Source organism: Tiliqua scincoides, chromosome 7 (assembly GCF_035046505.1).
Source record: "Tiliqua scincoides isolate rTilSci1 chromosome 7, rTilSci1.hap2, whole genome shotgun sequence".
Lineage (NCBI taxonomy): Eukaryota > Metazoa > Chordata > Lepidosauria > Squamata > Scincidae > Tiliqua > Tiliqua scincoides.
The window spans coordinates 62504789-62517093 of NC_089827.1; the positions used below are offsets into that span (position 1 = coordinate 62504789).

General features: G+C 40.3%; 1 protein-coding gene across 1 annotated transcript; it reads right to left on the reverse strand.

Moving 5' to 3' along the window:
- Window positions 1-1376: 1376 nt before the first annotated feature.
- On the reverse strand, window positions 1377-10986 carry ACTR6 (actin related protein 6). The gene is made up of 11 exons (XM_066633886.1): window positions 10823-10986; window positions 9338-9455; window positions 8643-8711; window positions 7729-7852; window positions 7483-7618; window positions 7332-7388; window positions 6067-6165; window positions 4849-4927; window positions 3985-4156; window positions 2506-2644; window positions 1377-1627 (listed from the first exon to the last, which is right to left on the reverse strand). Exons 1-11 carry the CDS (start codon window positions 10888-10890, stop codon window positions 1498-1500), a joined length of 1191 nt encoding a protein of 396 aa, XP_066489983.1. The 5' UTR covers window positions 10891-10986; the 3' UTR covers window positions 1377-1497.
- Between the last annotated feature and the right edge of the window lie 1319 nt (window positions 10987-12305).

Below are 12305 nucleotides of genomic sequence, written 5' to 3' on the forward strand. Positions count from 1 at the left end.
CACCTATGATTCATCACCCCACCATTCTCCAGCCACCTGTGCCAGCCTGCCTGCCTGGGTCAGCCCAAACTTACCTTCTCCAGACACAGGTCAAGAGCTGATGGGCCAGCACACATCCTTGCACTGGCCTAGCCTGCTCAAGAGTAGCCATAAACATGCTTTATCCCATGTTCACAACACTTGGGAGCTGGCACAAGAGACTTTCGGTGGCTTGAAAGAGGGTTGGATTGTTCTGCCCAGGATTTTGGGTGTGATTCACCTGACTTCTATTAGTTGCTAAGGAACTAGGGTTTTTTTGCCCAGTCCCAAGTGCCTAATAAGTCAGCTGAAGCCAAGATGGCACATGAAAGTTTCTTGTGCAGCACTTTGTGACAAATCTGTGACAAATCTTTGTGACAAAGAGACAAGTCTGTCTCTTATTTGAATGTTGGCTGAAAATTTCTCCTAAACAATTTTTGAAATGTAATTTCTGCTAGGTTATTTTAATCTTTAACTTTTGTATGAAAATAAGCTTCAGCTAATGCCCTTTTTATTCCATCTGGTTCTATTGCTAGATGAAGCAATGCAGATTTGCTAAACTTTGCTTCTCCCACTTCTCATCTGTTATTTCATCTTTCTTGCCTGTTACTAAACTTAACAGTGTGATAAAATATAGACTAAGAAAAAATGTCAGGTTAGAGGTCTGTCTTTCTGTGCCTCCTCCCAGAGGAACCTTAAAAGCCAGGCATTCCACCCACAGTACTTTGGACTTTGATCATGAAATTTAACCTTGGTTTTAATCTGGCCTCACCTTTTCAATATAATGGTGGGAATCTAGTCAACATTTTCCAAAAAGGTGAATAAGCAGGGTGGGTTTGATGTATGCAGAATTTTTTTTTTTTTACCATCAAGGAGCACTCAAAGTTTCAGAACCCCCACTGGATTAAAAAAAAAATCAGTGGATACCAAATCAATGGAAAAATAGAAGCATGTCTCTTCCACTGTCTATACCAATGCATTCTGGGATGACACTATACTGCATTCAGCCACCAGATGGGGTGAATAATGGAATTTAGTGGAATGAAATTATAATTATTCCACAGCACAAAGGTGGGAAATTGGACTTGTGTGCTTTTTCACCTTGTTACAAGGCATTTAAAGGTGGACTTTGGTATCAGTGGTGAGTCAAATCAGTGGATACCAAGGTCCCACCTGTATTCTGAAGTGTTGTTAACTGGAGGAAGACACTTAAGGATATGTATTTTAATTTTTCTCTGTACTCAGGTTGCACCTTTTGCCAGTATATTCCTGTATTGTTCAGGAATATGAAAAATAAAATGCTTACTTCTGGTATATAAAACAAGAACTATATATAGTACTTTAATTCATAGTACAGTTCGTGTTCTAAAATCTAAAACATGATCCCCAACATAAGAACACTGGCCAGTTCAATTAACAGTATATACAATATACAATTAACAGTATATACAATATATTGAAAATACTCAAACTATCAATTTAAATATCAAATTTCTCTTCACATATACTGTGCCCATTTTCTTCATAATCTTCTCTTGTTACTACCATATCTTCAAAATCATCATTTTCAGAAATCAGCTTTCCGCCTTCCCATGAATAAGTAATAGGGCTGAAAGTAAAAATAATTTTATTGTATAAACTGTAAAAACGGGGTTTTAAAAATTATATTTACTGTTTCATTATTTTAATTATTGTTGCTGTTTTGATTGCACTTTAGATGGTTATAAGCCACACTGAATGCCCTCACAGGAGAAATGCTCGATGAAAATCAAACAAATGTATTTACAGTATCAGCTAGGGCTAGAATAATGCAGTAAAGCAGTGGTACTCAAACTTTTCCGGCCAGTGGCTCCCTTGACCCCCGTGGCTGTTGGCCATGACTCCCCATCATGTTCCTGAGGGCTGGAAGTGACATTATTAAACAGGAAGTGAAGAAGCACGCGTAGCCTCTGGGAAACCAAGTGCCTCCGGAACAAAGTGCCAAGTATGGCACCGCGAGTTTAGCCTCAGTATGAGCTCAGCAGGGCGAGGAAGCCAGGGCCCCAAACACTTCCCTTCTCTTCCCTTGAGAAGAGGGCAGCAAACCCATGAAGGGTTTTAAGTACTCCTAAACAAACAACAAAAAAAACTATGCAGTCAGACAGCCAGCAGCGGAGTGGGGGCTATCCAGTGTTTTGCGTCAAGTGCAACATGTATGACTATATGCCTCTGGAAGAGGGCGGGGCGGCAGCAGCCACTCTCGCAGCTGAGCAACTCCCGTTTCTTCTGCTTTAAAAAAAAGCGCAGACGACGGGCAGAAGACTGGCTCATATACTGCCCAGGGATGTGACTGTATCGCTGTGAGAGGATATCCCGTGCCTCCCCTTTGAGTTCCTGGTGCCTCCCTAAAGAGCCATGCCACACAGTTTGAATAACACTGCAGTAAAGGATAACATTGTTTAAAGAAAAAATTGAGAATCTGCATACCTAAGTGAGAAAAGCACTTACTTCTCTGGTAAAACAACAGAAACATCATAGTCTGTTGGAGTGAGGCATCGAACCTCAGAGTAAACACGATCCCTGAAGCCTGGAAAGAGTGTATTTCCTCCAGTCAAAACAATGTTCTTGAAAAAATGAGGCTGCATTTCTATGGAAAAGACCAAATATTCACAATAACATTCAACATTCAGAATAACTTCCAAGATTTCTATTGTAAATTAGCCTAGAATGAAAAACAACTGCATGGGAGGAACTGTCAACATGATCGTATGCCATGTATTTGGGCATTCCACTAAAACAATGTACTTCCTGACTTAAGAGTGGCGAGTTAATACTGCAGTGTCAAGCACTGTAATGTAGATTGGTGATGGGCAGATTTTAGGCTTTCAAGAGCCTTTTTTGGCCAAAGCATTAGATGCTACCAATGCAAAAAGCATCTTAGGGAGGCAGAGCCAGTTGCAAAATGGCAGCAAGTACAATCTTCATTGTTTGGTTGTTTTCAAGCTCCAAACTTCTGCTCATGTTCCAATATTCTGCTCATGTTGGCCAGGGAGGATAGAATAAAAAAATTCATACCACCAAAGTGGGGCAGGAAGGGACAGATTGAAGATTCAGAAGTTACTCTAGTTTAGCGTTCTAAAGTGAACTTCTGCCTATCCCTGATGTATTAAATTAGACATCTGTTCAGATTTTGGTTAGTTTGAAAGAATGTTACAAATTTGACACTGAAGAAGTCAAAACTGGAACTCTTGAATGGAAAGAATAGTTCAACTCAGAAAAATATGCTGTGCTGAGTTGCAGGTCTTGAATGAAAATTTTACAGTTCTGAAGTTACAGCTGTGAAATAATGGGTACAAATGTCCATATTTTAAAGTTATAGCGCAATCCTGTTTTAAAGTTTTAAAGCGCAATATTGCGCTGTTTTAAAATGCAATATTTTAAAGTTACAGCACAATCCTATCTTGTGCTAAAACAGGCAGACCAGGAGGCCTGCGCTGCATCTAGCACAAGATAAGGGCCCAAAGTGGCTCAGCTGGAGATAAGGGAAACTCTTGATTTATGTTATCTGTGTTGCTCAGGAAATGGGGTTGGGATCTGGTATAACAGACAGGTCCCAGTCTTGCCTACTGCACTCCGCCCGCCCCAGAATGTCTCCCTCTCACTCCTCTCCGCCCTCCCCAGACCCTTGCATTGGCTGAGCTCAGCCGATGCAACCCTCCCTACCAGAGTTGGTGCGGAGGCTGAATTCAGCCTCTGTGGACAGGCACGTGTCCCTGGCTGGCCCAGCCAACTCTTGAGGAGACGTAAATGTGCTTTATGGCACGTTTGCAGCCCTCCTGGGCTAGCACAAGGGACCTGGGCCGGCCCAAGGTGCACTCAGAATTGTACCCTTAGTTATATATAACAAAACTTTTGTCCTTAAGCAAAACCTAGACTGTACATTCCATCGTTAGATTTTCAAATTGTTACACTGTTTTAATACACTACCTTCAGGCAAGTTCTGAATTGAATAAACAATGGCTTCAGGAATTCCCATTTCTTGAATTCCAATATCTGACGGATGGAAGACTATCTCTGGAACAGCAAATCTCTCATTTGTAAGACGAAGTATTTGTTCACCAGTTTTGTATTTTCCACTTAACACCATTTCTTCTCTTGGCTAAACTAAACAAATGAAAATATTAAGTACACATAATGGCAATTCTGTCTTTCAGCATTTACTTGCCCATGTTGCCCATACAGTAGACTCAAAGAACTGCTAAACTAGTTTTGCAGGTTTATGAGCTTCCATTTCTCAAACACCAACCCACTGTTCTACATGGCAAACCGCTTTTGCAACTGTGGGGACTTCCAAAAGCAGACTGTGATATGGCAGGGAATCTCATTAAAGACAAAAATCAAAACTGCTGGGCATCCCAAGACCTTAAGAAGCTCTTCAGACCCTGTCCAGTACTTGGATATCAAAATAAAATAATATTTTTTCTGTCTACTGGCACAACAGTAGTATGCATATAACATAAATCAAACAATGATTTTATTTTGGAATCTACAAATGAATCTATTTTGGAAGGCCTTGTGGTCTATACAATTTTAACCTATCACAAAATAGAATTCAGATCTACAGTCTCTTCTCTTTCTCAAACAAGATTGTAGCTGTTAGTACACTCAAGGGCAAAAAAAGTATGGACAGCTGATGATATTCAAGTCTTCTGTTCGACTGCACTACCATACACACACCTGGGAGTAAGCACCATTGAACTCAATGAGGCTTATTTCTAAAAAGATGTGCATAGGATAGCACTGCCAGTTGCACTTACAAAGCAAACAGAAGATATGATTACACACAATTACCTTACAAAACCCCTTTTTTATTGTACTGAAGTCTGGTAAAACATAGTCCAGCATCACTGTATTTTCTTCCCCTTTCAATCTGGAAGAGATGTTGGAGTTCATAATATATCATGTATCTCACAAACATGCAGTGTGTACAAATGATACAATGCCTGCTTTGAAGTTTAGACAACACAGGACTCTCTCACTGTGTGTGTGTGTGTAGTTTAGACAACACAGGACTCTCTCACTGTGTGTGTGTGTGTGTGTGTGTGTGTGTGTGTCTTCATTTCTAGTCCATCAGATAAATAGTAGCAAGAGTAAAGATTAAGGATTAGTGCAGACAAGATGAGACTATTTTCCTAAGAAGATTTTGAAGAAACTGCAGGTTTTCACAAGGTATTTAAAGGAGGAAGAGGCTGTGCTTTGCACAGAAGACTGGAGTGGCACTAAAGGACGTGAGATCCAATTCAAAGTTATGAAGCAGCATGGCAACTGCAGAAAATCTGATTTCCTGTGGATAGGATCCATATTTCAGGAGTAACATATTCAACAGTAGTATATGATTGCCATCCATCACACGGCAATTGGCACAGATTTCATGACTACATTTTTGCCATACCTCTACTGATTATATATACAGCTGCAAGATAGAGCCCAAAGAATTTTTCAGTAGCAGCAACACTCCATCAAGAACACATGAATTGTGTTATAATAGATGAGGTGATCTGAGAGAGCAACCAAAGGAATGGAATACAGTAAAGGTTCATATAGATGCTGAACCTTCACTTGAAGGTGAAGTAGAAGTCATTATAGCACCATTCCAGATGCTTCAGTAAGTGACTGTTTCTCCCTTGAATCACAGTAAAAGCCTGGCCAAAATGTACTCTGGGAGATTTATCCGTAATCTCTGGAATGAAGCAGGAACTGGATGTCAGTATTTGAAAGAATAACTGCTTGTGCACGGGGATTCTTATCTCCCGCCTCCCATTAATGAACATGTTTCAGGGCAGAACCTGGACATTAGGCCAGATTTCAGACTTGAGCCTTGATGAACCCAACTCAAAGGACATTTCTATCAAATACATTTTAAACTGAATATATTAAGTGATTAATGTCAATGGGACTGGGCTATGTATTTTTTTTTTTTCAGGACCAGGATCTAAATAAGTTCTGCAGGTTTCAGACAAAGCTTCCATTAACTGTATTTAGCAATAGATTAATAAAATAGATATATACTTGGCAGTCTCCATATCCTTGAAAAAATCTTGTGAAACGTAGCACACATCTTCTTTCACTTGATTAATCACATGGGTTTCATCCATAACATGGAGCTGCCTATGAAAATTACAAGTGTTAGAAAATAATGCAATTTATGTTTAGCTTTATTGTGTTCTAATTACTGTTCTATTATTTGTATTAAGTGAAGATTTCCCTAAGCTTATATGTTATCTGCTGCTAAATGAGGGTTTTTTTCATAATTTAAGTATTAATCCTCTGCAGAGTTACGCATGCTAACTTCTCAACCAAAGAATAACAAGAGGAATTTGTGCTCGTCATACTGTATTTATCTTCTCAATTAGCTGCAATGAAAACCGGTTTGGCAGTACAGCAGCATTTCCTTTATCTTTAGCTGAACAAGACACTCATGTTGCCTTAAAATTTTTTGCTCTAGTATAAAAAGAGGAACTGAGCTATACAGGAAAAATACCCTTTTACAATGCTTATGTTCAAAGCATAAGATAGCGTGACATCTAGTTTCAAAATCTGAAGTTTCACCATCAACACCAATTTGTTCACAATGACAAATCTAATGTAAGGAATTGTTTTAGTACTTCCAATATTTGGAAACTGGAACAATTTGGAAAGAAAACTGGATCTTGAAATACGGTCAAATATTGCAACAGGATGAAATTTGTAGCTTAGTGGATTCCAGCATGTGTATGCAGGGAACAGAGTTACTAGGTTTCTTGCTGAGGCTGAGGGACCCAGAAATCATGTAAATAGAGCCTGAAAAAGACAAGAGCAATTCCAGGAATCTGTCAGACCCTCAGCCGTCAAGAAGCAACTTATTTCAGATTAAGGCTGTGCTTACTTGATAATGGTAACCACCATTAAAGTGAGTCAGCCAACAAAAACAGGATATTCCTGAAACCCCAGGCCTTCACTGAACATGATCTCAATGGAGATGGGGAAAAAGCATTATGTACTCACTGCTGAAGTAGATTTTACTATGTATTCTCTGTAACATACCATCTATTTTTTTCAACAAAAATTTTTATTATACTTTCTATAGTAATAAAAGCCTTGTTTCAAACCCTGTTGCTCACTCTGCACTCTAATCCAAATAACTTAACAAAAAATCTTCAAACTCCCATTCAGCAACATTAAGAGTTCTAAAGTTGAGCCTCTTTTAAAAAGTATTTTCACTCTATTAAGGTAACAAAATATTCATCACAGAAAGATCTGCATAAGATTCTAGTAACTTTTGGTTATGGATTTACCTGTAAGAGATTATCTCTTTAAGATGATTGGTTAAGAGTTTTCCTCCAACATTAATTCTGGAAAAAATATTTTAAAATCTTAATATATTTCACCAGCGTTATTCAAACTCAAGTTCAATTTTTAATTTAAAAAATAAGATAAATGTTCCACCTTATAATGGCCTCTTTCTTCTTTTTACTTCTGCAGTAAGGTACAATGTGTGTAAAAGAATAGCCACTGTCCACAATGATACAACACAACTCTGAGGGATTATCCCGGAAGTACCTGTGGGCACTGAGAGCACCAGCTGAAACACAATACCATGGCACAGAATCAAATACAGTTCTATGATCCTCATAACTATAAGGAGTCTCATTATCAATGCCAAGTTGCAAAAACGAGCTACAAGATGCTCACCATTTACTCGGAGAACAGCTTGGAACTGGTATTCTTCAAATAGTATTTCATTCATGGACTCTTGTATTGAACTAAAGTTGAAATAAGGTTCTGTGATGATGATATTGGTATCTACAAAGTCTACCTACACAGAAACAGATTTAAAAATTTGGAAACAATGGTTTAGAAACAAAAAGGTACATAAAGCATTCAAACATTTCACACATGATTTCAGTAACCTTTATGCTTAGCCCTGTAAGGCAAGGCAAAGTTATCATCCCTATATTCTAGAAGGGAAACTGAGGGTTAGAGTGGCTTGATTAATGCCATCTAGTGACTTCAAAGCTAGGGTGATATTCAAACAGGAAACTTCCTGCCTTACAGTTCACAGTTCTATCCACTATTTAACTTTCAGTAGCGGTAGTCTCTGTATCTGCCAAAAAAGGTGTAGGCTATACAAATTTAAGAAAACTCACACACAGAGGTGACTCAGGGGAGCAGGCAAGTGATTAATTGAGTAAACAATGAGTAAACAATAAGGTAATGAGTAAACAATATCATTCATTTAACAGACTATTGCCCAATCCTATGCGGGTCAGCCACTAGCAGAACATGCATTCAACTGGTAGCAACTGCCTTATAGCCATTATAAAAGGCACTTCAGCAGTGCACTCCATGCTGCAGAGGCTTAAATAAATTATTTTATCAGTTGATGTTGACTTCAGACTGAATATTGATAATGTATACTCATAAGCCAAACAAGTTTGTAGCAATGAAGGCATTTTAGATTTTTCACTAAAGTTTGGTTCTCAGGTTTTTCCAGTTATCTCAGTGATATGCTGGTTTCCTGCAAGTGGGTGATAACTGTGGTCCAACATATTTTTTTGCAATTCTTCTGGCTCTATATTCAGTTGATACAAAAGTAGTATACTTACCTGATACATTTCTTTTCCAAAAAGATAGTCCCACACCTGTCTCTGAACATCCCAGTTTACCAAATAGCCCTGTTTTTAGAAAAAAATATAAAATTACTGGGCTATAACCGCTTGATATAGGATTTCTCACATTCTTCAGTCTTTGTTCAACAAACTCAGAAACCAACAAACAACAGAAACCTAAATACAACTCTGGAAGGTGCTCTGATGAACAACAGGGAATTATGTCCTCTGCTCAAGTGAACAAGGCAGTCTACATGCAAAACTGGAAGCACCATACACAGAGCACCAGACCAGGCCCTAAGCCCACTATTTTCAGCTGTCTTTTTATAATTTGCTAAACATCCAGTATAAGAAATAAACTCTCCCTTTTAGACTGTACTACAGAAGCCTCTCAATGTTGTTTAGAGCAATGCATTTTAGCTGTTGGAAAAGACAAACAGAGCAAAATTCTGTTCAGTTCTTGTTTAATCACTTAATTTACAATTACTAGAGTTTACTGCTCTGTACAAACAATAATTCTTACCCAAATTTTAACAGGCTTCACTTCATTGAAACAAATATTTCTTTCCTTTTTATTATTTTTTGAATTTTCTTAACATTAGCATTGGTAGGCAATCTATTCAAATGTTACTGTTATTACTTAAATTTAACCTGTAATTTCAGTGTTCAAATATATCTCACAATATAATTACCTTCTGAAAAGGAAGTATATAAAAAAGCCCAGATGGATCTTTAATTTCATCCAGTTGGTTAGCTGTGAATGTTTTCAAACGAGCAGTCTTTGATCTAAACTGACAGTTGGGAATGACACTATTGGGTGGGGAAAAAAAACAGCTTTTAAATACATATGTTGGTGAGCTGCTATCTATATATTAATGTCAGATTCCAAGAACTAATCTGCCACAGCAATACAGTGTTAGCACAATTAGGGAGTGGAACAGAATTGGTCAACTCTACCCACACCTTGTCATTTAAAAACCCTGCCATAATAACTAGAGGACTGTATCATCTGTGCTCACAGAATGATGACTGCTTTGCCAACGCTTAAGACTCTGTATGAGGAGCAAGTTCTTTAGATGATGCAGTAGAACATATGGTCTTGTTCAACTCTTAAGAAGTGCAACAAAAATTACTGCAATGCTTTGGAATGACTTCACATTTGTATAAATAAGACAAACACTTTACAAATATTTTTTACAAACATGACCTGAATGTTAAGAGACCTGCTCTCATTCTGTTTTACATGCCTAGGATTCAGGACTTCATCTAAGAAACAATATCATCTGCCTCTTCGATTTTCCAGTACTGCTATATGTAAATTATTTACAAGTGCCCCAACGCTGCAGCACTGAAAAATGCATTGCTAGTACCAAAACAGTGTCAAAAAATAACTGTTCTAAAACACTGGAGGTAGTGATGGAGTGCATTCAGATCAGACAGAAGTGCTGATGCTAACTAGATCAGCTGACTCATGAGTGACAGTTCAGCCTACTCTTGATTGGGTAGCACTCCCTCTGAAGACCAGGTGCACAATTCCACAGTGCTTCCACATCCAGCCCTGTTCTGAGGGTGTAGATGGTAGCTGTGGCCAGGAGCCACAGTAATATGCTTTGCGCATGAGGATGGGAGCCACATGCACAGAGCATTTTACTACCATTTTTTAAGGACTACAGAAGCTTTCCATCTTTCTGTTTCTTTCCAGATCCAAGTTAAGGTACTGATTAAAGCAATGTATGGTTTAGTACAGGGGTGTCAAACTAATTTCGTATCGTGGGCCAAACAGCATTCATGGCGCCTGAGGGCAGGACGTGACATCATTATGCAGGAAATGATGTCATTAAGTTAAGTAGCTGATGGCCAGAAATAAGGACTTTCTGTGGGGAAAGTCTTCTCCCTGAGCCCACTGAACATGGTACTGCCTGCCTCAGAAAGGTACCCTTTCTTTGCTTTTAAGAAAGTGCAAAGATTCACCCCTCCATAAGCTTTTGGCTTCTGAGCTGTTCCAAAATCCGCTGCAGGAAAGTGTGGATAGGATTGCAGCCTCCGCACCCCATCCTATGCATATCTACTCAGAAGTCCCACTGTAGTCAATGGGGCTCCCTCCCAGGAAAGTATGGCTGACTGCAGCGCCGGGCACATGCGGGGGGGCACGGCCTGCCGCGGAGGCGGCTTCTCACCTGACATGAGCGTGACTGTACCCGATCTTGGCATTGTAGGCGCCGTTATCCAGGACGAGGGTCGCCATGCTCTCCTCCCGGCTCCTTCGCTGGGAAGCCTAAGGCGTCTGCACAAGCGGCGGGAAACTCTAGGGTGGATCAAGAGAACCGCTTTGCCGCCGACTCGTTGGTGCAACCCGCCCACCCCTGCGCCCCGTGGCAGGATGGGATAGTGGAGGTCTGTCCTCCTGTGCGGAATACAGACTCAGGAAAACACCAGACTCACTCGATGGACAGTGTTCTCATTCAAATGATACAGCATGTTAGGAAGAGCAAAGCTTCTCCTCTAGGAGTCAGTCACTGCACAAGGAGCTCCACTTCCCATGAGTTTCAATGGGAATCTGCCCTATGCAGAGATTTTTGAGCTCATCAATCAATCATTAAAAGATATTTTAAGGTGCCAATTCCAAATTCACTCCGCATCTCTGCCAGGGGCCAATTTGCAACAGCTGGAACCACATCTCAGCCTTTGGCAAATTCTACTGGTGCAGCTGCTGCTCTCCATACTCAGCAGGGCTTCCTCCCAGCCTCCAAAATGCCTGTGCTCTTCCTCAGTTACCCTCCAACTCCCTCCACCCCCCACGCCATACCTTCCCTGCTCTCCAAAATCACTTTTGGGCCACCCAATGAGACATCGGTGCCAGAAGACACTGTCCTTGGTGAGATGCAATAAAAAAGCATCTCTGGCCCAATGTAGTTTTGGATGCCACTCTCAAGCATCCTGCTCCCAGCCTAGATACATATAAGCACAACATACATATAAGCCAGTGTTTCTCAACCAGTGGCATGGGTATCACCAGTTGTACTTGAGGTGGTGTCTGGTGGCACTTGAGGGACCCCTCGATACCTGCCGCCTGGAAGTGAGACCAGGAACACAACAAACAGCAGTAGGAGGCTTGGCGAGCAGAGCTCCAAAACATGCTTTTCTGCACTTGAGAAAGCCCTCCCTTGCATCTAGCCTCACCTGGAGTATTGTGTCCAGTTCTGGTCACCGCATCTCCAAAAAGACATAGTGGAAATGGAAAAGGTGCAAAAGAGAGCGACTAAGATGATTACTGGGCTGGGGCACCCTCCTTATGAGGAAAGGCTACTGCATTTGGGCCTCTTCAGTCTAGAAAAGAGACACCTGAGGAGGGACATGATTGAGACATACAAAATTATGCAGGGAATGGACAGAGTGGATAGAGAGATGCTCTTTACACTCTCACATAACACCAGAACCAGGGGACATCCACTAAAATTGAGTATTGGGAGGGTTAGGACAGTTAAAAGAAAATATTTCTTTTCTCAGTGTGTGGTCAGTCTATGGAACTCCTTGCTGCAGGATTGGTGACTGCATCTGGCCTGGATGCCTTTAAAAGGGGATTGGACAAGTTTCTGGAGGAAAAATCCATTACAGGTTACAAGCCATGATGTGAATGTGCAACCTCCTAATTTTAGAAAT

What these genes read in the sequence shown, in the direction of transcription:
- ACTR6 (XM_066633886.1), bottom strand. Translation starts at nt 10,890, where the DNA reads ATGGCGACCCTCGTCCTGGATAACGGCGCCTACAATGCCAAGATCGGG. An exon ending in AAAGAGATAATCTCTTACAG is followed by an intron (nt 6,166 to 7,331) that starts GTAAATCCATAA and finishes TAATTTTCATAG; the next exon opens with GCAGCTCCATGTTATGGATG. An exon ending in AAGGATATGGAGACTGCCAA is followed by an intron (nt 4,928 to 6,066) that starts GTATATATCTAT and finishes CATCTCTTCCAG; the next exon opens with ATTGAAAGGGGAAGAAAATA.